The 27,907-nt window shown below is 42.6% G+C and overlaps 1 protein-coding gene across 4 annotated transcripts in view; it reads left to right on the top strand.

The window, feature by feature from the left end:
• Window positions 1–27,907, top strand: part of DENND1A (DENN domain containing 1A) — a 493,327-nt gene that overhangs the window by 265,835 nt on the left and 199,585 nt on the right. For all 4 annotated transcript variants that reach the window (XM_012771853.2, XM_012771851.2, XM_012771850.3 and 1 more), the window contains exons 10-11: window positions 2,340–2,440; window positions 21,199–21,244. In XM_012771853.2, coding sequence (XP_012627307.2) covers window positions 2,340–2,440; window positions 21,199–21,244 — 147 coding nt within the window. The remainder of the gene's footprint in view (window positions 1–2,339; window positions 2,441–21,198; window positions 21,245–27,907) is intronic.

Genomic DNA, 27,907 nt, shown 5'->3' with positions numbered 1-27,907 from the left:
CAGAGACCATAATAAGCCAATTGCTTATGGACTCATATCAAAACCTTAGCAATGAGTGGCAAGTGACAATGTAATAATAATAGAAATAAAGTATACGATAAATGTAGTGTGCTTGAATCATCCCGAAACCACATCCCCTTCCCCTGTCCCCCAGTCCATGGAAAAATTGTCTTCCATGAAACCAGTCCCTGGTGCCAAAAAGATTGGGAACCGCTGTATAACTCTTCCTGAATCTGCAAAGGATTTATTCCAAGCATAAACTTGGAGAAGGCAGTAAGGAGTGTGGCAGGAAATGCTGCTCCAAAGGTGGACTAGAGCTGCCACAGGCATCCTGTGCCAGACATGCCCCTGAAGACTTCTGAGTAGGAAGTGCTGTGACCGGACCTGCGCTTTAGGAAGAGCACCCTGGCAGCTAGTTAAAGGATGAGGAGAGAGCTGGGGCCCAGGCCAGTGGAATCCTGCAGCCTGACTTCAGGGTGGAATCAGAGGAAAGTTGGTTCATTCTCGACTCAATACCAGCAAGGAGTTTTCATCTCTAAGAAGCCCTGAAGGGATTGGCCACATATATATATATGTCAGCCTGTTTTATATGGGAACCTACTAAACTAGATTGGGAAGGGGCGGACTGAACCTGCGAGCCTTGGCGGGTGCTGGGAACAGCGCTGGAGCGTTTCCTGTTCGTGGTCTGTACCTGACTGCAAGAACAGGGTCTGGAGGGACAAGGGAGGGGCGGGGGCGGGTAGCGGCCCTGGCTTTAATACACAGCTCTCACGACTGTGAAACATCAGCAATATCCAATTTAAAGCTGTTCATGTTACACTAACCTCTGGGATTCTTTTAACTGGGCCTTGGCACATCACTCTTTCGCCACGTAAATGTCCTTCTGTCAGCAAAGGCCAGTTAACAGCTTCCAAAAGAAGGAGGGTCCTCAGGGGAACAGGCTTCCCTGAAACCAAAGAAACATTAAAGAAAAAAGACAGAAAGAAACATGTGTTGTTGGCTTTTGTCACTTCATAGCTATGTCTCCAAAGGTTGATTTTTTTTTTCCATTTTTTTTCACTATATTGAATTTTGTAGCAATCATCTCTCTTTATATTATCTTTGTTTCCTAAATTTTTAATTGTATCAAATACTGATTGTATGGTATCTCTAGCTCTTAAGAAAAAAAAAAGGTAGACAAAATAGAGGATATGTCAAAAAAATAGGGAGGGGGGAAGGATTAGTCAGTAAACAGTGGCAGAGCAATTGATTATGTGGAAAAAATAAATTCTCACCTCAGTCCTTAAACCTAAATTAATTCCAGATGGATTAAAGAGTTAAATGCTAGGGAAAATTTGGAGGACTTAGGATAAAAGCAGTGGAAGCTATCACAAAGGAAAAGATTTGTCTACATAATTTCACCCAGAAATTCAAAGAAAATTAAGGATAAGTTATTTTCTAAAACATTACATTGCATATCACCAGTGATCACTTATAAATCAATTAAAAATTCTAATACTCATTTTTTAAAAAATGGGCTAAGAATATGAACATATCATTTACCTAAGAAATAGTCAAGAAACATATGACAAAATGTTCAGCCTCAGTCATGATCAGAGTAATTAAAACTAAAGTAAGATAGATAGAATTTGAAAACTGCCAATCACTATAATGCATAGTGCTGGAGAGGAGCAGAATCGTGATGTGTAGTTGGGAGGTGTAAACCTCCATCCTTCATTTATTATAGTAACATTTTCATGATACTTATGTATTTATTAAGTACCTTAAAATATTTATAACCTTTGTCTCTGAACTCTACTTCTAAGAACCATATATAAAAATTATTCACCTGTTGTGATTGTATAACCTAATGGTAGAAGAATAGGTAGATATAGTATGGGAAATTCTTTGAGTATCATTAAAACATATATTTCTAAGAATATTTAAAGATGTGAGAAAATGGCATCAAAATGTTAGCTTTCAAAAAAGCAAAAGAATGCTGTATTTACAATACTCCTAATTTTATTAGAAAAGGAAAATACAAGTGCTACATGTATAATACCCTAAAATGTTAATCTTCAGATGGTAGTGACTTATTTACTTTTATCCCTTTGTTTCCTAAATTTTCTATTGTAAGTATGCATTAGCTTTATAATCAGAAAAAAAAAATTTTTTTTTTTTTGAAGAGCAAACTCTTACTTAAGGATGATTGAATTAACTGAGAATTATTTCTGCAGATATTTCAGCTCATTCTGAATATGTTGATGAGTATATATTTAATTTTATTGCTGAAATCGACTGGCGCTGTTTCCTCCCCTTGATTCTTTCCGCTCTGAGTCTCTGATTTGCTTCTGTTGCAGTTAACGGCCTGCATCCACGGCTCTGCGGCGATGCTCTACCCCATGTACTGGCAGCACGTGTACATCCCCGTGCTGCCGCCGCATCTGCTGGACTACTGCTGGTAAGGCCACCGCCGACCCCGTCCTCCGTTTTTCCTCCTCCAGGAACTGGCTGGGCGTGTTAGGTCTGTAACTTGTTAAAATGCAGTTGGTGACTCTAAATTAAAACACTAACCTCAGAATAGCATCTGTTTTAGACCACCTGATTTCATGGCCCTTTGTTTTCCCAGTTTTCGTATATGTCATGACATTCTGAAGACTTCAAGAGAAGGGGTGATACTTTTCCCATTTCTCAGTTTGGGGAAACCAAAGCACCAAGAGGTTGTGTGCTTTTTTTTTTTTTTTTTTTTTTTAACCCAAAGACAAATTGGAAACTGGGGACAGGAACAGTTGAGATCCCCAAGGTCTTCAAGTTTCAGCCATGCCCTGGCATGTTCCTTAAGACTTGCTCTCAGCTGCGGTTTGGGAGCACAAGCCAGACAAAGCAAGACCCTCTGAAGTTTTCTGATGAGAATTTCACTGTTGGGCGAAACGTCTTTTAGTGGAAGGAAGAAGGAAAGGCTTTGGAGTCAGCTCTGCCACCTTGGGCGAGTCACTTGTTTCCTCATGTGCAAAACAAAGTTAAATACATAATATATAAAGATGAATTGAGGTAACAGAAGAAAAGACCTCAAGTAGAAAAGCTGACTCATGGTTGTTGCTCAGTAAATGTTTCTGCGGAAGCATCATCGTCCTCACTATGTGTCTCCAATAGATTACTAAAGAAGATTGTGTGACTGGTTTAGAGCCATTTTCCTCATGAATAATTTCTTTCTCTAGTTTAATGTGATTAAAGACATTGTCTCCAAACAGTTCAAGTCAGCAGGAGTCGATAAGAGAGCACAGCATTTTCATAGGGAAAGGCACTAACTGCCTGCCAGAAATTGAAAGCTTCAGGAGAAGGGGACCCATTTGAGGGGATCATAGCCCTGTTGCTTAAGAACAGGTGATTCAGGCCATTTACCACTGGTTCAGAGTGATTGAATCCAGGTCAGTCCACTTTTGCTGAGATCTCCAGCCTGTTTTGCAATGGTCTCACTGAATAGTTTCACCCAGGTAGCCAAATCATCTGGGAGCTTAAAGGCATTCCACAGTCACGCCTAATTTGAATGTGTTGGGCTCCCCTTCCTCCCAAGAAGCCGTGGGTATAACTAAAATGTAGCTCAGGGCCATCAGGTAGACATCAGTGGCCCTCTCTTGTGCGTAGCACTAAGTGAATTGGACTAATTCTTTCTTTCTTATATAGCTTTCTTATCAAGGATGAGATAAGAAAGACCTGATCTTACCCATACCTCGCTCCCACCTCTTATAAGATCAAGGGGCAATGTGTTTCCCACCGTGCGGAGTATGTAATCATGGCTTATTTTAAACTGCTTGATTCCTCAGGTAGCTGGGTCCCACATTTTGTTCACTATGTCTCTTTATACCTTGGTTTATTTTGGAAATTATATTTAGTTAATAGTGACTTCCAGGTACTACTGATCTAGATTTTATTTTTCATCTCTTCTGGAATAGGTAGGTAATTTTTGCAGATAGGAAAGGATAAGGATATAAACCCCTTATAACAAATTCACTTTATTACATTAAATATTGGTGTTTTCTCTTTTGATCAGGGAATATTTTCAAAGCCGGGGCCCATGCCAGGGGCCCTCCCCTTTATCGAGGTTTCCAGCATCTCCTCTTCCCTTGGAGATTCTGGAGAATGCTAAAGTCTCTCCAAGTGAAGATTGTTGGACTCCTGTCCCCACTGCCATGGCCTGGTGCAAACTCTACTCTGTCATTTGGCTTCTAGCACAGTACCTAGGAACCTTCATCACCTCCCTGTCACTGTCACCTGCCTGTCTCTGGGATCTTCATCACCTCCTATTTGTTTGGACGTCCACATCTCATTTCCATCTTATCCCCTGCCCTCTTCTTACTGCCACCAAGCTCACACTTGCTGTATTTTGTTATCTATAGAGAGGTACCCTCCCTCCCTCCCTCCCTCCCTCCCTCCCTCCCTCCCTCCGAGAGACCACATAGTAGCACAAATATGGATGGGGCTGAGAGGAGGACTTCTGAGTCTCTGTCTCAGCTCCACTGTTGCCTAGCTGTGTAGCATAGAGTGACTTTACCTCTCTGAATCTCTCCTTGTGTGTAGAGGGCTGAACAAACTGGAACTTATTCTTTAAATTGTTTTCAGGATGAAATAAAATAATGTATACACAAAAGCACTTTATAGACCGAAAGTGCTATCAGCCACCCAGCCGGGTGACACACCTGTGTCATTAAACCATTTGAAGCTCACTCAGTTTCCCTCTGATTCTGACTTCCTTCTCCTTGGCCACCTGTCCTCCTCCCTTCTGAATACCCTTCTGTCTTCACCATGGCTTCCCCCTCCACCCTTGCTGCTCCCTCTCAGTTCTACCTGTTCACTAACCCGCTTTGGCTCTTCTTGCCTTCCTGCCTGCTCTGGACCTTAGTGAGTTTTTTTCAGCACAGCAAATGTTTCCTGATGCCCAGGCATGTCTCAGGCACTGTGCTAAGTGCAGGGAAGACAGCGATGAAGAGTCAGTCTCAATCAAAAGGGACTCACAGAACTGGGTGTAGAAGACAGGCACTCTAGCAGATCCTTTGCACACAGCGATTAGATCCATGAGCGAGGAGCTGTTCCACAGTTCTTCACCAGTTTCCCAGGCCTTGCCACTGAGGGTGGGCACCCATACCATTTTCTCATCTGCTCCTTGTCTGGCAGATGCTGCTGGTGAAAGTCTGAAAGCCATTGCAGAGGTCCCACTAGAAAGTGGTGCTGTCTTAGCTGGCCCTCCTCCTCTGCAGCCATCCCGAGCCCTCACTCTGGGCACAAGGCTCAGGGAGGGGGTGCATTCTCATCCCTGTAGGTCTGTGTTCCCACAAGTGCCTTTCTCCGCGTCCCCCAGCTTGTTATCCCTGCCTATCTGTTTTCTCCTCCTTTCCTACCAGCCCTGAGGAAGGAAAAGTAGTCTGCCCAAGGCCGCTGACTTCACCTGGTCCTATGTTCTGTCTCCTCAGGGTTCTCTGGGCCCCACCTGACCTCTGCTCCCCCTGGTGCCATTAAACGCCCCTTGCTGTTACCTCCCTCCTCTCCCAGCAAATGTGCACTGGTGCCCCGTTCCTCAAACCAGACCTTTGCTTTAGTTTGCTGTTCTTTTTGAGCTTCTGAGCCAACTGTCTTGGGTTTTTTTTCACTGCCACGTATCTCTAAGGAAGGGATCATAAAGACCATGTTTGCTATGCATAGTGTTTGTTGTTGGAATGAAAGGCTGGGGGGCTGGGCAGAGGCAGACAGTGATGCTCAGGGAGGAGGAGGGAGACAAGGGGAGCTCGAGGGGAAGAGAAATAACAAACCACACACCAGAAGAAGATGGGAGGCAGAGTGAGGAAAGAGAGAGAGAGAAAAGGTAGGCGAAGGTAGAAAGGGGACATGCATTCCCCAAGACAGACTCACAGTGACACCCAGCCCCAGAACCCGCTGCCACTCCGTCTCGCCCACAGACATACAGTACTCACACGGGCACAGACCCGCACGCAGACACTCGATCCCCTTCACAGACGTGAGTTCCTTCCCCACAGACATGTGCCTCAGGGTCCCCCACCTGGAAAGAGATGTATCGCCCCGATACATGCCACACCCTGCGGGTGTGCTCCAAAGGGCAGCCTCAGAGTCCCCCCGAGAAGGGACTCACCTGTGGGTCTTCACGTGACCCACCCATGTGGGTGCTTCAGACAGGAATACCGGGGGGCATCTGTGTTCAGAGGTAGGTGGACCTGGGTGAATCAGTGTAATTCCTTCGCCAAATAGTACCACTCAAACTTTCCATTATATGGACAGTTTCAGTTGCTAAATTGTTAGCTAGTTTAAAAACCAGCAGCTAGAGTCCAGAACTGTGGAGAGGAAAATTCTGTCAGTGATATCAGTGATAACATAGCTGCCATTGTTGAACATCTCCGAAGCCCCGGTCACTGGACCTTTTCCTTTACGTATGTGATCTCATTGAAATCTTCCAGCAACCCTGCAAGGCAGGTATTATTCGCTCCATTTCACAGATCAGTAAACTGAGGCCCCAAGAGCTTTAGTAACTTGTCCCGGTATAGACATTGTATATGTATGATTCCATTTTTATAAAAACAAACAAGAGTTATATGTATATGTATACATAACACAAAAATTAGATGTATATGTCTACATATAGAGAGGCAGAAATCTGGAAAGAAATACACCAAAATGTTTAACAATGACTTGTGATGGGGAGGAAGGAGAGGATTCCTGTGTGCTTTTTGTTTTATTTTCCATGTTTTCAAATATTTGTACAATGAAGAAGTATGGCTTTTATAATTGAAAAGCTTTATTTTGAGAACTCAATGTTTATTCTAACCAATTGTTCTTTCTAGCTGCCATCCCTCCCTTCTTGTTTGCTTAGAGGATTTATTAGATGTTTTACTTTCCTGTGAAAGCTGAGCCAAGATCTTTTCAGCTTCATCTCTAACTCTAGCACTCTCAAGAGCTGTGTCACCAGCCTGACTGAGGGCAATGATGTTGGCAGGACTAACTTAGAAGGGAAGATTTGGCGAGGAAGGCTGCTAAGCCCTTGTCATCCCAAATTTCCACTCCAAAAACTCGAAGCTAAGATTAGTATTTATCAGTGCCTGAGTGGGTTCTGTGATGAGGCTCCATCTTGGAACTTTCTGTGTTTATGTGATCGCACTCTCTCTCAGGGTCTCTTGTTTTCATGGAAGAACTTTTTGACATACGACCGAAAGACGATTATAGTCCGGTGGGGATTGGTGTCTGTTCGTTAACTGCAAGATGTAAGAATGACGAAACAAAAGACCCCAAGAGAAAAAACAGATCCTCCCTCCAGTCAAGGCTTGATTTGATCACCTTCAGCCCGCTACCACCGTTTTGGTCAGAGACTACAAATGTCATGAAATTTGAGTCAATGCTAATACCTTTATTGTATTGTGCTCGGGTGACTTTCACCTCCATTGAGTTTAATCCTTGCTGGTAAGAGCCAGCAGGGATAACTAGCATTTTAAGTAAAGTGCTAGGAGCCTGGAACATGTAAATTTGAAGGAGGTTTGCTCCTCTGCAGATGATTTAAATGTTAAGTACGTCCCCATGCAAGGGATACACGAAATGGAATCTGAAAACTATTATCTCCTGTAGAAATGAACTCTCAATTTACTCACTGCACAGGAAGGGCGGATTCTAGTCATTTTCACTGCCAGCAGGTGCCCTTTCTGTGCATAATAGACTTCGCAAGTGTAATTAACACATGAGGACCACTGCTGCCAGTTTTTCTTCAGGTACATGCTGCTAGGAGTTTTCAGGACAACAGTGGAGGCCATAAGAGCTTTTTATATTGTGCCTGAAGGTGAGGTGTTCATTGACTTCTGGACAAAGACGTGGTAAATGAGGCTGAGCCCAGACCCTGCTGTTGGTATCACAGGTCATGCTCCTTTGGCCCAGAAACCCCAAAAGCTGTATCGCAGCTTTTGGTAGACTAGAGGCCAGTAGTGCAAAGCTCTAGTTTGCATGTAGTTAATAAATGGAAAGTAGGATACTGAAAACCCTGCAATTATGTGGAAGACTCTAATTGCACATTCACAAATACAACAACCAATTATCTGAGTTAACTTTAATTAGAGCTATAATCACAGATTTTAATTATCTGAAAAAAATCAGTTTAGTACAAATGGGCTGCCCTAAATATTTCCCAAATTAATTTTTCAGATCCCTTCCCATTTTTGGAGAAGGGTGATAGAGTAGAAAGTGCCTAGATTTTAGATTCAGGCAGACCTGGATTCAAATCTCAATTTCATCTCTTATTAGCTGTGTAACCATTTAAAATATGGTTACTTCTCTGATCTGCAATGTCTTTTTCTGTAAAATGGGTATAATTTACCGACTTTGAAGAGTGATTGTAGGCATTAGGGATAGTAGTCATCAGGTGGCACTTAGGGGCTACTTAGTAAACAGTGATTGCTCTTATCACCGTTACTATAAACATGGGATCTGGATTTTAGTTTCCAGAAGGTTTAACTCATATTAAACATTATTCTTCTGCTGCCTTGTGAGCTCAGGGGAAAACTTTATAATTTATCTTCTCTTTTTATCCCTCAGATTGTTTTTATTTTGATTTTTTTTTTATTTAACTTGAGTTATTGTATGGTTGTTTTCATTTGCAGCTGTGGCATAAGAATGAAAAGAAAAGAAACAAAAGCAGATGGCAGAGAAAACGAAAGGAGTAAGACATTTCCAGCCCTTATGAATATTTAAAAACATGTGCTGCTGGTTCCTTTCTACTTTAGATCTGTGCCATTCCCTTGACTTTGAAAGTGAAATCGAGAATGTTCCCTACCTTAGCTTATGGCAGCCCTGACCTTGTCCAATGGTGGGAAAGTCTTCCTGTTTCTGGGACAAAAGGATTAACTTGGGGGTGAGAACCAGCATTCCCTTTCATAATAACAGTCACCATCTATCAAGTACTGTGTATGTAACAAGCTCTTTATAAACATTACTGCAAATCTTCAACCTCAAACTACAAGGTAAAGATTATTAGCTCCATTTTATGTATTAGGAAATTGGAGCTCAGAGAAGTTGAGTGACTTACCTACTGTCACATGGCTAAGAAATATCGGTTCCTGGACTTGAAATCCAAGGCCATCTGAGAATAAAGCTTTCCTCCTTAATATCCTCCAAAGTCTTGGAGAATAAATTGTACCCATCACCAAGATTTTGTGAAAAATATTTTTCATGTAGGCTTCTTGATGGCTTGCTAATTGTAGATGTATGTTGTCATTCATTAATTATTCATTCAGCAAATATTTATAGAGCACTTACTATATACCAGGCACTATGCTAATTAAATTTTACTAATAAAAGGTCCCAGTAGAAGCCATGTGGTATTTCCCATGTAGATTTCTTTTTCTCCCTTCCTCCTTCAGAAGTAGTCTTAAATAAGGACCACAAATCAATTCCCAAATTGAATTGTGTATTTGGTTCATCCTAGGCACTTGTTAAAATACGTTTGTGATTAAATATTTTCAAAGCAGATCAAGACAAGTTTATGTTTTCCTCCGCAGGTCAAGAGCCAGGTTGGTAGCTAACTCCTGGTGCTTTCTTAGGACATGGTTGAACCAAAAAATTAAATAGGATATGTACAGTTAAAGTTTGGATTTTGCATTTGACTTCATAAAATGCCTTGTATTTCCTGGCATCTCTGATGACTCTGGAAGCCATTCTTCCTCTCAGAGTGGGGGTGCCCAGATTCTCTGTGAGAGGTACTAGTTTCAGGCCCTATATATGTGCTATATGTGGGGTTCTAAGTGAACCCCCACATGCTGCATCACGTATTCCGTCTCATTTTTGCAGCAAAAAATCTGGAATATATCTGACTGCAGGGTGCATGGTCCATGTGGGTGATGGGGGCAACAGTCTGGACACAGCTGTGAAGTGACATCCATTCATTCTAATCACTGTCTTCATTGATGCCATGAAATTTTGTATAGGGAATAAATCGATGCTAAATTAAGTGGGATTATTGATGTTCTTGGTGGCAAAGACAGGAATCAAATGAATGTGTGGTGTGGGCTGGGCACGGTGGCTCACACCTGTAATCCTAGCACTCTGGGAGGCTGAGGCAGGAGCATTTCTTGAGGTCAGGACATTGAGACCAGCCTGAGCAAGAGTGATACCCTGTCTCTACAAAAAGCAGAAAAATTAGCCAGGCGTGGTGGTGTGTGCCTAACAATCCCAGCTACTGAGGAGACTGAGGCAAGAGGATCACTTGAACCCAGGAGTTTGAGTTTGCAGTGAGCTGTGATGATGCCACTGCACTTTAGCCAGGGTGACAGAGCAAGACTCTGTCTCAAAAAAAAAAACAAAAAACAAAAAAAAAGTATGCTGTGGTGGAAACAGGAAACCTGGCCTTATTCTTGGCTTCCCTATTTATTAATACTAGCTTTGAGATCACTGAGCCTCTCTGAGCCAACTTTCTCTTCTGTCAAAGGTGAGTAGTAATTATTACTGACACAAAGCAGGTGCTCCATAAATAGTAGGTACTATCTCTGTTATTCATGACTACACAGGTATATATAGTCAATATATAATAATGTATCTCTGTGTATAAGTCTCTCTATATAAATGATCCAACAAAGTCCAGTTGAAATCCTCCAAGCCCAGGACAGATGGAAGTGAATTAGATGGCAGGCATGGCTAAAATTCTCTTATATATGCTAAACTCTGGATTTTGTAGGTTTTGTTAAAGATTGAATTCTAATAAGTATGCACAAGTTATGTGTCATTTCCATTTAGCTAGCAAATACTTATGAGTTCTTACTATGACCCTGACACTGGGCATAGCAAGATAGGAGCTCCTAGAGAGTTCTGGATTTGAGAAAACACTACTTCACAAAAGAACTCAAGTGTCCAGGCAAGACTGGGAGATTATTTTTTTGAAGCTACGAAGCAGTAAAGGACCAACAGTGATCCGGTGCTCGGGGTGTGTACCACTGTGACAGAGCTCATCTAGGAGAGGCAGGAGGGGATAAGGACCAAGATTTCAGCCACAGATAGAAGGGCAGTTGGGTCTGGTGGGCCTGATGGTTAGGAAATGTACTCTCACACACACACGCAGAGACATGTATGTTGGTTAAATGAAGGAAAATTATAGATTGCTAGGTAATTCCTAGACTAAGATTTGGCTGAATTTGACCCTGAGGTTTAAACAGAGAGGCCAATTGGTGGAAAAGTGTCCAGGATTGGAAGTCAAATGTCCTGGCTCCAAATCCTGGCTCTGGTCCCATTGAAGATGTGACTTTGGGTGAGTTGCATAACCTGTCTGAGCCTCAGTTTGCTCATCTTCAAAGCCATTGCCAGGAATATAGCTAAAGGTATTGTTCTACATAGAGAGCCTGGCACCAAGTGGGCAGCTAAAAGGAAGTTATTAGGTAATGACAGTCACTGAGCCCTGCGTTGAAATGCACCTTCATTGCCTTCAGCAGCACCTAAGACCGGAGGTGCCAGGGGCCTTTGGAGGGGGCTTTGGACAATTTCTGAGTAAATTTATCTTCTGGAAAATGGGAGAGAGAAGAGACTGGACTCTTTGCATTATCTGTGCTATAGGTTCCATGGGGATCTTTATATAGCTATACTGTAGACTCTATAGGAAAACTGTTTTTTTTTAGTTCTCTTTTATTTATTAAAATATAATTCACATACCACAAATACACCCTTTTAAAAATATACAGTTTAATGGTTTTTAGTATATTCCAACTATCTAATTCACTAATATATCTATAAGATATCTAAATATATCTAATATACCACCACTACCTAATTCCAGATCCATTATATTTTTAATACATTCTTGTTTGTTGCTAGTAAAGTAATATGTCCTTACTATAAAAACTTTTTAACATTTCAAAAGTATATTTAGCAGAAAGTAAAAGTTGTAAAAAAGGAGTAGTCTGCTTAGATGGCTGGCATCCAGCCTTTAGCCTGGTTCCTCCAGAGGTGCTCTGGAAGGCACAGATGCCAGGAGTGCAGTGGAACAGCTCTCATCCAGCCTTAGCGGTGTCACTCCCATGATGTTGCTGAGAAGTGCAGAGTTAGAAAAGACATAGTGGCCCTTTAACATAGGAATGACCATTCCCAGATTGGGGGAATGGTGGTTGTCTGCTCACCCACCACTCACACACCCACCTGCCCTCTGGGGAGCTCTTCTGGCCCCAGCTGAACCACCCTGGTGGGCTTCCACCTCCCAGCTGCTGCATCTGCGCCTCTGGACCTGCCCTGCCAGTCCCACCTTCCCAACCCCCTCCTCCTGCCTGATGCGCTAGGGGCAGCAGCCTGCCTCCATGGGACACAGCTGGCTCTGACTTCCCTTTACCTGCCCAAGCATTGGCCTACTTTCTCATGACACATTCTGTGTGTAATTCCTCACTCCTCCCTGACCTGGAGCCTGGCTTGAACCCAACACTTAGAAAACTCTGGAACTTCAAAGGCATAGTGCAGTGGTCTCTGCAGCAAAGACACTCTAGACATGTTCCTGGGAACCATAAGTTACCAAAAGGCAGGAGGCACAAACTGCATGACGTCAGGGTCACAGGAAACTTCAGCGGTGGAGCAGGTTACCTTGTGGTGAGCTTTGGGGATAAGCGTCCCTGCCCCTCTCTGTTGTTGGCACCAGGGACAATAAGTGAAGGACCAGCACGGTGCTGAGCTCCGAGTAATCTCTCAACAAATGTGGGTTTGTCTTCCCCTTAAACGTGTGAAAGACAGAGGCTAGGCTAAAAAGGTAATTGGATGCTATGCATTTTGGTGTATGGGGATATCTTAGTCCTGGAAAAACAAAAAGAGAAAATCTTCTCCTGTTATTACTGGTTGCATTAATTTTTGATACATTTTTTTTCTGTTACTTTCTCCACTTATTTCTCTATAACCCTCTTTCTGTTTTTCTCTTCTCATTTGTTTTGTACCTCACTCATTCCTGCATTTCTACAAGAGTCTCATGGGCTGCTGGTGGCTCACAACCGGAGACTTCCCTTTGACAGCTGGCTTTAGCTGTTACGGTTCTCGCTGAATTCTCTGTGGCAACAGGGAGCCCCGTCTCCTGACCTTTCCTCTGTGATTAACTTCTCCTGCTGCAGTGGTCTTAGTCATGGAGCCCTTCCTGATGTTTTCTAAGTCTGTCTCCTTCCGGTAGACTGAGGAGGCACAAAAGGGCGAGCTACTCCAGGCTTTGATGTTGACCTTTCCAGGTTTTCGTCTGGGCGTTATCTTTGTAATTCATGTGTTCGATTCTGTTGGGCCCAGCAGCTTGGCGCTCTAGAAGGCATCTCCGCTGCCCCTGCCCCTGTAGGTTACCCCAGGAAGCCACGAAGCCACACTCAGAAGGGCATTGTCCTCCTTCTCCCCCTCTCACTGATCAGCTCCAGTGATAGGCATGTGTCTTGCATTAGCAAACCGCCTCCATTGCTGCCAGCTCACTCTCCACTCCACTGAGCTCACCTCGTCTGTGCTGAGGCCCTGTGTCCTGGCTGCCAAAACTGTAAATGGAAAGTAGGTGGTCTCTGCCTTCTCTCCTAGTCTAGAATTATTCCTGGTCTCCTCGTGGATTCTCATCCTCTCTTGTTGCTCATAAATCAGGGAGGGTTGGGTTGGAAACCAGGAAAGAAGTTAAATACCTTTTCCCCTAGGAAAATGCTTGCTTACCTCATGGCATTTGCGCCCGTTGACTTCTCAAGCCATGCTTTCTGCTTCACACCCTGGCTGTGACCTTTGTTGAGTCACTTAAACTCTTTGAACCATAAATTCCTTGTAAATTATGGCGATCAGCTTTTCAGCATTGCTGCAACGATGAAATGAGGTCATCTTAAGACCTCCTGTCGTGTACCCCACAACACCCTGTGAGTCTCCTTACAAGTTTACGCATGTACAATAATTTGCTCATTTAATCTACTGTTAACTGAAAGCTCCAAATAGGTAGGGACCAGATCTGTTTTTCTCCTCTGTCTTCCCAGACCAAGGTGTGGTGCCTAACTTATAGTCATATTTGTTGACTGACTGACCAGCACATAGAAAACACCAAGCATGTAGTAAATGCATTGTAAGATAATAGGTTTCTCCCTTTCCCCTCCTCAGGAGACTTTTTAAAATCCAAGCTGCTGAGTAACTGGTTTATCTTTCTCTTGTAGACACCACAAATCACCTTACAATCTTGTTTCCCTCTTTGGGTTTGAGGCCAGGGTGCTCAGAGCCAAGTTTGTGGCCATCCCAGCAGGTGACAGAGCATGAAATTGAAGCAGTAACCTCACCACAGCTTCCATTTTTTCCCCTTTGCCCCTATTTCTTTCCTGCTTTTGTTGCTGAATTGAAAATATTCATATAAATCCTGCTTGGAACAAAAAAAAGTATCAATCAGTTCCAGCGAGTAAGGCAAATATAGTTTTATTCTGGCTATGAATCCACTTAGTGTCTTTTTTAGCTATAATTATCAAATATCCATTTTTTGTTAAGTGTAGTATAATGGTTAGGAGAAATCACTAGTAAGAGTGGTATGATACACTTGGAAGTAGAAGGATTTGGGCTGGAATCACCATTATGAAGGTGACCATGGGAAGTTTCTGACAATGCCTTTTTTAATCCGTAAAATGGATGGTATAAATTGGATTATTTGAGGATGAAATGAGATAAGGTAGCTAGAGCCTCCCACACAGCCCTTGGTATTTGGGGTGCACTCAATAAATAGCGGCTCGACAGTCTTCTTCCTGCCCTGTAGGTGGCACCACGGAAGACTCTGGGAAACAGGAAGCAGACTTCTGTTCTTCTGTGACTAACAACATGGAACAATCATTCAAATGAGCACGTGCTATATGCCAAATGGGCAACCCAGACAGAAGCCTCTAAAAAGGGAGGTGTTAGCAGCTACTGGGTGATCCGAGAAGCTGGTAGCCTGGGTTCAGTAGGACTTTAAGGAAGAGTGGGGCTGAGGCCTACAGGGACGCCATGTTACTGAGCGCTCCCGAGGCACTTTAGAACTAGAAACTTCCTATGGGGAGGTGGGAGGCGGCAGCTCAGACAGAATGTGGAGGGTCACAGGACTTGGCACAGCTGCAGGCTGCCCTCAGGAAGCAGGTTAGAGAAAGCCTCCTACCCTCCTCCCACTCCTTCCTCCAGGGCTATGGGAATGCTGGTCTCCTGGGCAGTCATACGCTTGTTGTACCTCGGTATGATGGGCTTGGTTTCTGGTCCCACTTCTGCTGCTTACTAGCTGTGTGATGGCAGATGACTTATTTAGCTTCCCCAACCTTAGTTTCTTCATCTATGAAATGATGGTACTAATAGTACCTGCCTCGTACTATTGTCATGAGGATCCGGTGAGAAAAATCCTGCCAAGCCTTAGCCTAGTGGCTGGCTCATGGCAAATTCGCAGCCAACAGTGGCTGCTCCTATTGGCTCCCTGTCCTACACTGCCCATTGTGTTGGCCTGCAGAGCACCTATCTAGTCGCTCTAAGTAAGACCAGAACCGGGGTTATTTGTGTTCTCCCACAAGATGTGTTATATGGTCTTTGTTCCTATTCTTTTCCCCATTCTTTTGTCCTCTAACCTCTAACAAAGCCAGGCCTCGTTATTTCAAGCAGAATTTAAAACTGTAAGACAAGCTATATTTACACTTTTGTTTCTTTTCAAAAAGAAAGAATGAAAGAAACAGCTCAAATGAATAAGCCCTCTTTCAGAGTTTTCCTTTCCTTTCAAAATAGTGAACTGAGGAAAGACTTGTGGGATCTCCTTGGCCTGATCAGGGTATTTGGTTAAGAAGGTGGCAGGCTTCCGAGAGGTAAGGTGGGTACTAGGGATGTGTAAATTGTAATGCTAATAACTGTGCATTTATATGAAGAAAAAAAGAAAAACAATGGTCTTTCCAAATCCCTGGGCTGCCCTAAGCTATGTTCCTTCCTTGTGTAAAAGAGGTATTGCTCACCTGGGGTGGAGGGCCCTCCTACCGCTCCCCTCCCCCTCCCCCTTTCTCCTCCCCTTTCCCCTCCCCCTTTCCCCTCCCCTTTTCCCCTCCCCCTTTGTCTTGGGAAGCTGCATTTTATGTATTTGAGCAGCCAGTGTTCCTTCATTTCACCTGACTCATTCCAATTAGTAGCTACTCACCTCAGGGGAACGTAATTAAGAGGAGGGAAGGAATTAAACAAATTGTGAAAGTGCAGTAATAACGAATGGGACTATAAGACCATTAATAAGGCTGCGGTATCCATACTCCTGCCTGTTCGTTGCCAGGAATAAACTCGTGCTGCAGGACTTAGCTGAAGAGAAGTGCTCTGCATCACAGGCCTGGAGTAAGAGGATTGGGGAACAGCCTGTTTGGTACCCCATCTCGGTTCCTTTTGGCTGAAGTACTGACTATGCACTGAGGGACATCATGGGAAGAGCGTGGGCTCTCATCCCACAGCCCTGGGTCTGAAGTATGGTTTCATCACTTAGTAGCTGTGCGACCTTGCAGATTACTGTAACTTTCTGAGACTGTTCCCTAACCTGGAAATGTAGATAGTAGCACTACCTTGCAGAGTTGCCTTGCGAATATGTGTGTAAGGTATAAAAGTGGCTGGATTATAGTAGCTCAATAAAAGTTCCTTTTCCCCTTAGGAGGATTCAAACTAAAGATATCTTTTAAGTGTAAAGGTCATTATATTGTCAGTGCCTTGACACTAGCAACAGAACTCCTTTCCTTTCCAAGAGAGAAAGAAGAAACAGTAACTTTTACTCTTCTGGAAAGTAGCTGATAAAGTCAGATAGTGTAGTAACACCCAGAGAACAAAGGCCTACTGCGGATATACCCTATTCTCTTATTCCAAGATGTACAACCACATCCAATAATTGCTGTCAGCCATACTGCAGTTGTGACACAGTTGTCATGGCCTGCCAATGCATGAATTTGGTCATAGCTGTTAATATTATCACTGCTTTAACTTAATTATGTGTGTTGTTGGTTCTGCACGTGTTATTTACTTGCTGCTGAAATGTCTTCAAAATTGTCCTATGATTGATTCAGCATTGAAGTGTAAAGTCACTGTGAATGCTGACAGGCACCAGAGCAGAGAAGCAGGGTATACATTTGCTATTAGTGAAACAGATATCTGCATTCATGTTTTCTAGAAAAAAACAAACAAGTTCTTTCTCAAACAAACAGGAAGATCACTTTTAGTAGATGAATTTTTGTTTTGTTTTGTTAACTTAGATATCCATGGAAAAACATGGATATTTATCACTCTAAATGAAAAAATTCTTCAGATGCGTTGCACTCTAAATGTGAAGAAGTTTTTAAGGAATAGCTTACCCAATTAATTTTGTGTTATTTTCCTTTTAATGTATGCCCCAAGAGTGATAAGAGGTTTTTTACATTCGTCATTCTAAGTGATCAGAAAGCAACGAATCATTGTTTCCTTGGCAGTTTTTCCATTCTTAGTGGTACATTAAAATAAAGAGGACAGGTGCCCTCCGGAAGAAAGAGACGAACAGCTCTGCTGAACTTGGTGGAGTATGTGCGAGGCAAGAGTGCACTTGAGAGTCAGAAACCCCACGGTCATGAGCTGGTACATGTCAGGCATCTCCCATTCATCGTGGAGTCTTGGCCCTTCTTACCAGTGGTATGCAGGTGTCCTAGATCCAGGTGTCCTTCAGAACCAGGGCTGGAACAAGAAACCATTGCACAGGTGATAAGAGGCTGGGTGCAGTGGTACCAGCTATGCCAGGGGCCCAAAGAGAACTTACTTAGATTTGACAGTCAGTTACTGAATACCTTCCCTGAGCTGGTCCTGTGCACCTCATAGATTGTCCTAACAATACTTGGCTAAGAAATTACATTGCAACAATCCTGAAAGATGTCCATTGGGGCAGATACTGCCCTTTGGGAAAATACTTTGCTAACATATAACAAAAGATACAAAAACAGTCCTACCCTTTGATTTGATAATTCAGTGTCTGAGAATTCATGCACATGAAGTTGTTCATTTTTACTACAATGTTACTTATAAGAGTGAAAAGTTGGAAGCAACTTAATGTCTAAGGATAGCATTCAACAAATTATAGTACATTCATACTTTGTGGAATATTATACCATCTTTAAAATAATCATGAAATTATAGGACAATATGGGAAATGTTAACATAGCCAATGAGAAAACAATAAAATGTACACACTTTATAATTCAACTATATTGTTACTGTGAGCCAATATTAGGAAGGAATAATACAAAAATGAAAGTACTTGCATTAAGGTGATACAAGCATAGTGAGGTGGTTTTTTTCCCCCTCAATTTTATTTTTATAATAAAAAGACAAAATGTTTCCAAGAAAATGAGTTAGTAGCTACAGTAATTATTGAGGTATATAGAGAATGAAAATTGTTTTCAGAATGTACCTAGAATTACCCAGCTATATACTTGCCACATTGAAATATTAAGGAGACTCTGGGTTTCTTTTTCTTTCCTCTCTCTCCCCCCATTTGGAATTTGTAATTATGTATTTGTAGAGCAAAAATGTAGTAGATTCAGGGAAGTATTTGAGGCTTTGTAAGCAAATGATCACAATGTAAAAGGTATTTGTCCAAATTTGCATTCATACAAAACATAGAGCTGCTGTGATTTCAGAATAAATGTGTTTAAAATATTTTCTAAACATAGAGCTGTTGCAGTCCTAACAATACTTGGCTAAGAAATTATATTTCTATGATAGGCCATAATTACTCTTCGGGATATTATTGGGCTTAGAAAAATGCCCACCTAAAGATACCCAAAGAGTGAGTCCCATTTTGTCCCTTCTTGCATCTGCAGTCACTTCTGTAAGACTCCTTATTCCTCTGTTTCAGGGTATCATTGATTTTTATTACAGGACAAAAGGGCATGGCATTAAAACCTACGTACATAAAGAGCCTATGGTTAAATTACACAGAGGACTTTTGTCATAGGTGTTTATTTTCATCTTTTTCTCACAGTTGTTTGAATGTCTTTTTTTCTATATGTTAACTTATTTGTTGGAATTTCAGTTCTGAAATTCTAATGAAAACTCATGATACTGGCAATTGCATGATTAAATGTAGGAGCTGGAAAAGTTCATAAGATTTAGTTAAATATTATGGAGTTGAGTTTTTTTCCTCCACTATGTGTTAAGCTGTACTTCTGGACACATTAATAAGTGGCCATTTTCCTGGAATTCTGCACTCTTCCTGCTTCCTTTCATTACATTAGGCAAGGTTCCACTAGATGAGACATTTGCAGTCTTAAGACTTCCTGCCGGGGTTCAGACTTTGTATTTTTGACATTGAAGCTGTCGTGTTCCTGAAGCTACTTAATTAGAAACACATTCATTTCAGTGTACACTGGAAAAAACTTGGACAGCAGAGCCAGGCACACTGGGAAGTTTGAGCATTTGTGTAGCTGGCAGCTAAACTAATGGTTTACAGTTTAAGGAAAAAAAATATCACAGGGCATTTCCTTGCCCCTAGAAGCGAAGAAAAGCTGAATGTGCACAGCAGATACCTTTATTAAAAAAAGAAGAAGAAGAAGAAGAAGAAGGAGAAAGAAAAGAAAGGGCAACTCCACTTTCACTGCGGTTGTGTATGTAGTTCGTTCTTTAGCTATTATCACATACAAAAGTCTTCTAGAAGAATAGTTCCCAAACTGTGCTGCTAATATTCAAGTCTGTTTTACAGGTTCCCAAGATATATTACTGCTGAGATCTGTATTAAGGAAAACATTTTATATTCTGGGGGAAGGATTGTTGCTTGAAGAATTTTATTTGTTGGATAGTAATGAGGGAATTGTGCCCTTTCTTATTTTAAAATGTTGGAGTGGTTTTACAATGTACATCTGATGTTTAGAAACCTTTCTTGCCTATCCATTGCTTTCAGGATAAAACCTAAACTCCTTAGTATTCAGTTGGAAGCAATCCTCTACTGCCTCATTAACTACTCATTTCCCCAACCCTGTCCCCAAAGAGCCATCCTTGTCCACACACTTCTACTGCACCAGCTGCCCCGGAAGAGAAGTACCTGGTCACCCCAGTCTGAGCCAGGTATCTTTCCTCTAGGTTCATAAAATACCCTGTGTATGCTTCATAGGATGCATCATGTACTGGGCAGACAGATGGAAACGTTGCCCATCACTTCCTTCCTCTCTGTGACCTTCCTCACCTCACCCCAAGAAAAACATTGTGTGGGAGGTGAGCATGGGGATTTTAGGTTCCACATTACAAAGTTGGTGTGGCACAAAGGAAGAAATGGGCATTGACTTTGTTTTGTGATGTTGAATAAGTAATTTAACCTCTCTAGGTCTCTTTCCTCCTCTGTAAAATGGGGTAATACCTACCTTGCAAGGTTGTGTGGATTAGAAAAGATGAATGTGTAGTTCCTTGTATAACAGCTAGCACATTTATCATTGGTAGGTAGCATAAATGAGAATGTTTACATAGAGGGTGAGAGAGAGAGAGACACTCTTGAAACCAAAAGAAGGACCAGTTGGTCCAAAACACCCAGGTTGTAAAACCTCTGGAGTTGAGTTTTCATCCCCTTGCTCAGTCACTAACTTAGGGAGCCCATTGCTCTGTGCAAAAAGCAGTTGGCAGAGGCTTTATGAATTATAGTGTCATTGCATGGCATGCATGCAACGGGAGGAGATGCTTGCTGGCAGCTCTCCAAGTGCTTTGTCCAATCAGAATGGCCGGTTAAGTCACATCTTCTGATGGCAGAAGGAAACAGCAAATAAAAAAATTATCCTTCTTTGAAACGCATGATGCCCTCCATTTGGCCTTAACTGCTTTTTCTGTTGTAATGACAGCAATAATAGTTCCCATTTGTATCAGGAACTACACTAACTGCCTGACGTATATTTTCTCTCATTCTGAGAACAACGTGCCAGTTCGATTCCAGCATCCCATTTTAAAGATAAGGCAGCGGAGGCTGTGCAGTTGCATCGCTGCTATTTAGGGTCTGACACCTAGGTTGATTTTGATCAAGGTTGATTTTCTTTCCCCACCACCCCCCATGCTGTTTCCAGCGCTGCCCACATTTTGAAATTCTTCTGAAGTTTCTAAGCTTGGGAACAAAATGTCATATTAGGGTTTTTGTTGTGAAAGGAAATGTAACTGTGCATACGTTTATTAAAACAGTTTTTCTCCAAATAGTGAACCATCTGTACTTTTCTGTCAGAAGCAACAGACATTAAAGCAGCTGTGTGTCTCTGTTTCTCTTCACAGTGCTCCCATGCCCTACCTCATAGGAATCCATTTAAGTTTAATGGAGGTAAGTTGGCTTCTTTCCTCCCCAGATCGCTCTGCTCGGGGTTTTGTTTTGCTGTGTGGCAGTGGAAAGACAACGGGCTCGGGATTCACAGCTCTGCACACGGGAGCATGTTGAAGCAACACCTCGTGTGCGGTCCCTTCCCAGGTGCACAGAGCTGAGCGCTCCACTCAGACGCTTGGCACCGGCCACTCGTTTGCAGGGTTTTCCAGCTTTGCTTGGGGACTGTCGGTTTTCGTGGGTCGAGGGAGTGAGATAGAGGAGGCAGGAGGAAAGGGTTCTTCGGGGCCTTGAAGGAAGGAAGGGAAATGATTCACCTTTCAAAATGATGTTCATAGTAAATCACCATAACAGTATTGCATTTTTCATTGTAGGAAATGTGATATAAAAGGTGTATAGAAGTATAAAGAAGGAAATTAAAATTCTCCACCATACCATTATTCTGGGTAGAACCATTGTTAGCATTTTACTATTCTCCTTCCTAGTCTTCATTCCGTGACGATATATTTTATGTAAATGCATAATTGATATGTTTTATATAATTTTATATCTTTATTTGAACATTATGGCATGTTTTTATCTACTCGCAGTAATCATTTTTTAATTTGCTACCTATCATTCCCACTATTTGGATATACCACAACTTAACCATTTTCCTACTGTTGGACACTTAGGTTGTTTATCATTTTTCACTATTATAAATAGCATTTCAGTGAACATCTTTATGCATAAGGCTTTATCTGCATTTTGCCTCATTTCCTTAGCATAGAGCCCCTAAAGTAGAAATGCTTGGTCAAAGCTATGAATCTGATGCCAGATTGCTTTCTGTATGGCTGTACCAATTAGATAGCAGTTCTTTTAAAGGACTTTTCTGTGCTTTGTACGTGCCATTACTTTGTAGACATGAACCCTGAGCCTTTTCCTCCTCAGGAGAGAGCTTAAATTTGTACTAGAGCAAAATGAGGCATGGGAGGGAGGGGCTTGCCTGTTTTGCACAGGAGATAAGCTCTCAGAGGGAAAATCTACAGCCATGTCCGTCTGTGATGGTGCTTTGCATGTCTTAAAGGAAGTGCTACTTCTCTTCTTCTGTTCCCTTCATTTCACGTCGACGAGGACCACCTGCTTCTTCACTAACTGTTGCACACTGTGCTATTGTGCTTACGAAAATGAAAGAAGTTGGTTATCGAAAAACCTGTTTGTTTGACATTGAGAATCTTGATCAAAATAGACCACAGAAATCTGCTCAAATTTCTAATTTGACAGGCCGGCCATGTGGCTCCTACATTCTGTTAACAGTTCCTCCTTGTCATCACCCAGCCCTAAGCACATACAGTACACAGTTTATGGACTATCTGGGAAGATGTATTTAGATCAGATTGAAGAGATTTCTTCTGTGTTTTACCTTTGTTTGTCAAGTTCGGGGGGAGGGGGGTCTATTCAAAGCTCCTGTGTGAAAAACTGAAATTCAAAGGGAATGCTTTGTAATGGACCCTTAGTGCCAGTTGTTGTAGAATTTGAAACACTAATCTCACAACTATTTGGTCTATCAGAGTGCACAGTTCCCTCCTGCCTGCCTTTCCTCCTGCCTACCAGACTGCTCCGGCACGGGCTCTTTCAGACTCCCTGCTATGTCCCAGCACCTTCAGCATTCTCCAAGTTTCTAATCCTGACCTTATCTTCTCTACGTGCCCTCTAGTTATCTTGTTTAAGGCTTTTTGCTTCAGCTACTAGGTCAGTGACTCTCAGCTGTGTTTCTAACCCTGGGCTGCCTCTCTGAACTTCAGGTCCAAAGTTTCAAATGCCAGTTGAATTGCACCTGGATGTACTATATATGTCTCACTCAGTCTCTCCCAAACATTTATTACACACACACACACACACACACACACACACACACAGTCACACTCCAGGCCACTCCCCTTCCCTCCACATTCCCTGTCCCTGTGAATGGTGCCACTGCCTACGGCAGCCAAGGTGGGATATGCTGAGTATGGCCGATTGCTCCTCTTCCTCATCTTTCTCCCTAAATACTCACAAAGTCTCTGAAATGTCTCTCACCCTGTTCCATCCTCACTGCCTTCATTGACACTTTTCTTTCCTTCCTGGATTCTTGCAAAGCCTCATTCATTCATTTGACAAGCAAAATGAGGGCCTCTTATGTTCCAAGCATTTTGCTAGGTCCTGGAGGTATGAAGATGAATATGAAATTCAATTCATTCTCCTGACATTGAATGGGTTGCCCTCCACGTGGTCACTCCATAACCATGGGCTACAACGCTTGGGGAGGAGCCTCCCGATCTCCCTCTGTGCAGCCCCTGAGTTCTGCCCAGTCTCCCCACTGCTGTCAAGCCTTCAGCCTAAACATATCCACATTCCCGCACAACTGCATGGATAAGCCCTGCCTGTATCCACCTCTTCCAGGAAGTCCTCCTGTTTTGTTGTCTTCTTTCCCCTGTGGTACCTCTTGTTCTGAATAATAGCTGTTTGCTTCATGTCCCTCTCCATCATCCCCTGGAGCGGGAGTTCTTTGGGAACAAGGACTGTGCATTATTCACTGTCCTCAACATGTAGCAGGATGCTAAGCAGGTGGCACTGTCTGAGAAAATGCTCTCTGACAAGAAAGGTTGAGTGAGTGCTTGGAGAGCTGTCATTTGGAACACATTTACAAGCCCTCTCGTAGGCATCACTGTTTTCAGGCAATGCAGTGCCATAATTTTACTTCAAGGTGGGGGGAGTAAATTTTTTACTTTTTATATAATTGTAAGTAATTTAAATTAAGGCCTTTTGTAGTAAAACCTGCAGTGCAAAATACGCATAGATTTTGAAGCTGAAACTTGAGACAGTTTTGCACTTACATGAATGGGCACAGGTCTACTCTGCACAGCCTGCGAAGGACTTTGTGTGGGAAGGTTCAGGAAGCACTGGCCAGGACAGATCCTAGGCCTATTGATTGAGGTTGGAGAGGAGTTTGCTGTGCTGAACTCCTGTGTGGTCAATAGGACAATAAAAACAAAAATGGGAGTCACCCCTCTCTTGAAGCCAGAAGACACTTTCTGAACAAAGAAGTGTTTCCCGGGTGTGTTGGGCAGCCGTAAACTGCCAAACCGTGATATTCGGTCCCCTGATCTACTGACCTTGAATTTCAGCTCAGAGTCAGAGTGCCCTCCTTTTGCTTTCTGATTGGGTGAATCTGGTTCTATTGTACCCTTCAGGTGAGAGTTGCTTCCCCTGAGATTTCCTCCAAGAACCTTGGGCTATAATGCTTGGGGAGGAGCTCAGACCTGGGGCCAAAGGAAAGCTCTTTAAGGGAAGGCCCATCTCCTCTTGCTACACTAGTTTTCTTACTGGCAATTCAGCAAAAGGCTTATTTTTGACTGTCTTGTTATTTTTTCTTGAAAGCTATAGGCACCTTATTATGCCTTTGCATATGTGCCAGAATTTTTTAAACTTCAAATGAATGTGGCAGATGTTCATAAAAGTTTAGAAAAAGCTACCATAGGAAGACTTTTTAACCATTTTTATGACACTCAAATTTGTTACACAAAAAGAAATATAAATTATAACCTAGTGTTCTCATTTGAAAAAGGGTTCTTTTAGGGAAGGACCTAATTCTAGCATCCATGCTCTTACAGGATGCCATTGCTATTTGTTAAATGGTAACCTATCACCTTAAAGAGTCCACTTTCCATCTAAAGCGAATGACCTGATCATCATCCTTCTCTCTCCTCCTGCCTTTTTATAGTCTTTCTCCCATTTAAGCAGTTTGAGGCTAGTGGCAAGTTAGCAGAATAGCCAAGAAGGGTATTGGCATAGACCTAGTTTCTTCTTGGAGAGAATGATCATGTTAGCTGGCAGCTAGGAAATCCCAAAACACGGCCAGATTACACAGTGACTGTGTCCTTTCATTCAAGTGATCTCAGTTTATTTCAAGAAACATTTATGCAGCCCTTCTTCTGTGTCATCTCTGGTGGCAGTTGCAGGTCATGTCTAGTAGATTGGTGCTTCTCCTATTTGATAAATGAAGACTTTCTTCCCCAAGCCTCACAAACAATGCTTTGTGTAAAGATCTCAGAGTGACATGAGGGATTTATCCAGAAGATATTTTATATCATTCTTGGTGGCAGGGTGGTCAGCAAGGAAGAAGGAAAGGCAACAGCAATGATATAGTTCCAGAGAGAGGCTCCGGTTGGCTTGTGAGTGAAGCTCCACTGATACACAGAGGCAGTCATGTGTAGCAGTTAGAATGTGGGCTCTGGATTCTGGTACCTCTACTTCCTGCTTGTGTGATTTTTGGGCAAGGTAATTGACCTCTGCCTTTGTTTTCTCACCTGTAAACTGAGGGTAATGGCCGTGCCTCCCTTATAGGCTCATTGGGAGAATCCAGTGAGATAATGCATATCAGATTCCTAGCACAGTACCTGGCACATAAAGGGCTCAACAGAGGTCAACTATCATTGCTGTTTTTATTTCTTCACTGGCCTTAAAGGCATTTACATTTTAAGCTGATGGCTTTGAAATTGTGTTTTAGGAACTCTTAGGTTCCCAGGGTCATCATTCTCTTTCCCTAAGAGAGAGTTTCAACAAAACTGGTTTATACCCGCCTTATTTTCTCCTGGTTTGCTAGACAGAGGTACTGCACCAGGGTTGGGGATGACACTTTTGTAGAATTTGATAAATGTACTTTGAAACCCCTGCTTGACCACTTCCCTGCTGTGTTAACTTCAGTCATGATCCTTTGTCTTTCTGTGTCTTACTTTCTTCATCTCTAAGAGCTGAGTCCAGTCTCTGTCCAGCACGTGGTAGGGACACAACATACATTCCTTCCCACAGCAGTGTTTGCAGAGCTCCTGTGTACCAGGCACTGCATTATACGAGGAGTTCAGTATGAAATGGTGAATGTGACATGATCTCTGCCTTCAGAGTTTGTCCAGAGCAGATGCAGACAAGTAGGAAGTGATTGCAGTGAATCTGAAAATGCCGTGGGCTCTCGTAGGAGAGATACTGACCCTAGCCTTGAGGACTATACTTCTCAGGGAAAGAGAATGCCTAAACTGAAACCTAACAGTTGAGTAAGAGTTAGGTATACCCCAGGGGAACAGGAACAGCATCTACAGAGACTTGAAGTGTAGACCAAGGAGCCTTTCAGGAAGTATGAGTAGTTCAGTCTCTGATAGGAGTGTAGAACTGAAGTAGGCAAACAAGGGGAGGCCCATCCAGGGCCCTGGAAGCCGTAGTAAAGAGTTTGAACTTTATAGGGCAATGGAGAGCCATTGAAGGGTGTAAATAGAGGAGGGACGTGGTCAGGCCTTTTCCTTCTGGGCCATTAGAAACGCAGTCCTTCCATATAAAATGCTTGACAACCACTTAACCATGTTAATAAAGTAAATTGATATTTGTAAAGATCAAGGTAATCCTTAAGGAAATTGCACACCAGAACCATGTATATAAAATTCAGATGTGTTAGCGTCCCAAAGCCGAGCTTCTGAGTGGTTCCTTTACTACCAAGCTGTGGCAGAGGTGTTTGTAGTGATGGCTTTCTCCGAGGTTTTAAGCACCACTTTTACTAGATTTTGTCTTTTCCTCTCTGTTTGCAAGTACTTTTTATGAATTAGATATTCTTTCTACACCCCAGTTTAAGGATATAAATTTAGATTATATACTGAGTGGTAGTTCCAGGCAGTAGGAACAGGGAGAGTGAGACCCAGGGACCAAGTTGGCAGGCCCCCAGCGGCGTCTCCCTGCCAATGCAATCGCGGGAGGCGTGTGATGGGTGCACGGGGAGACTGGCCAAGCTCTCAGCATTCCTCCTCTTTCTCACCAGCCTGCATCTAGAAGGCTTAGCCATGGGTCCCTAGAAGCCTGGTCTTATAAATACACTAAGTGCTTGTAACAGCACTGAGCCACCCTTCGGAGGACAGCATCCAAGTGCCATATCAAAGCTCATTTTGGTCTCAGGAATCCAGAGGCCACTTTTGTCTGTGTCTGCAGTGGGGCTCCCAATTTAACTATGGGGCTTTTACACAAAATAACAGGATTCACTTACTTGCAGACAAGGAAAGTAATGGGATTTTTTTTTGCCTTTGCATTTCAAAGAACTCGAATTTCTATCAATTGAGTTAGCACTATTTTAACCAGTTTTTTTTCCTTTTCATTTTCCCCCCAGGCATAGAAAATCTTTAATCCTTTGTTTCCTTGGGGGTTTTTTGATATTTATTTTTAAACAGTTTCATAGTGAGTAAAGAAGAGTGTTTCTTGTTTACCATTGTACTATTTTGCTGCTTCACAGGACTCCACACGTAGACAGAAGTGAGATGTAGTTCACATTTGCTGATGCTGCAATTGATGCAAAACTCAGAGCCATGATCATAGTCAGGTATAAATATTGACTTGTATTATGTGTCCTCACAAGAAGAGAGAAATTCCATATAAGATTTGTTAATGCTAAGTGATCATATTCTTACTTTATAAGAAGGTGATATTGTGTGAAGGTGATATTGTAGGTTCATGGGGAGAACTTTGTCAAGAAAGGAGAAGGTTGGGAGGAGACTTTGACATCTTCTTAGTTCTTAGTGCCAAAGACTGCTGGGGACTTTACCTGTTGTCACTTTGGAGCATTCCTCAGACTCTGCGAAGTAGGAGACAGCCACACTTACACATGAGGAAGCT

The sequence above is a fragment of the Microcebus murinus genome, chromosome 12, assembly GCF_040939455.1.
Source record: "Microcebus murinus isolate Inina chromosome 12, M.murinus_Inina_mat1.0, whole genome shotgun sequence".
Lineage (NCBI taxonomy): Eukaryota > Metazoa > Chordata > Mammalia > Primates > Cheirogaleidae > Microcebus > Microcebus murinus.
Note: the sequence above shows the minus strand (reverse complement) of the source record. Positions and strands in the feature narration are given on the sequence as shown.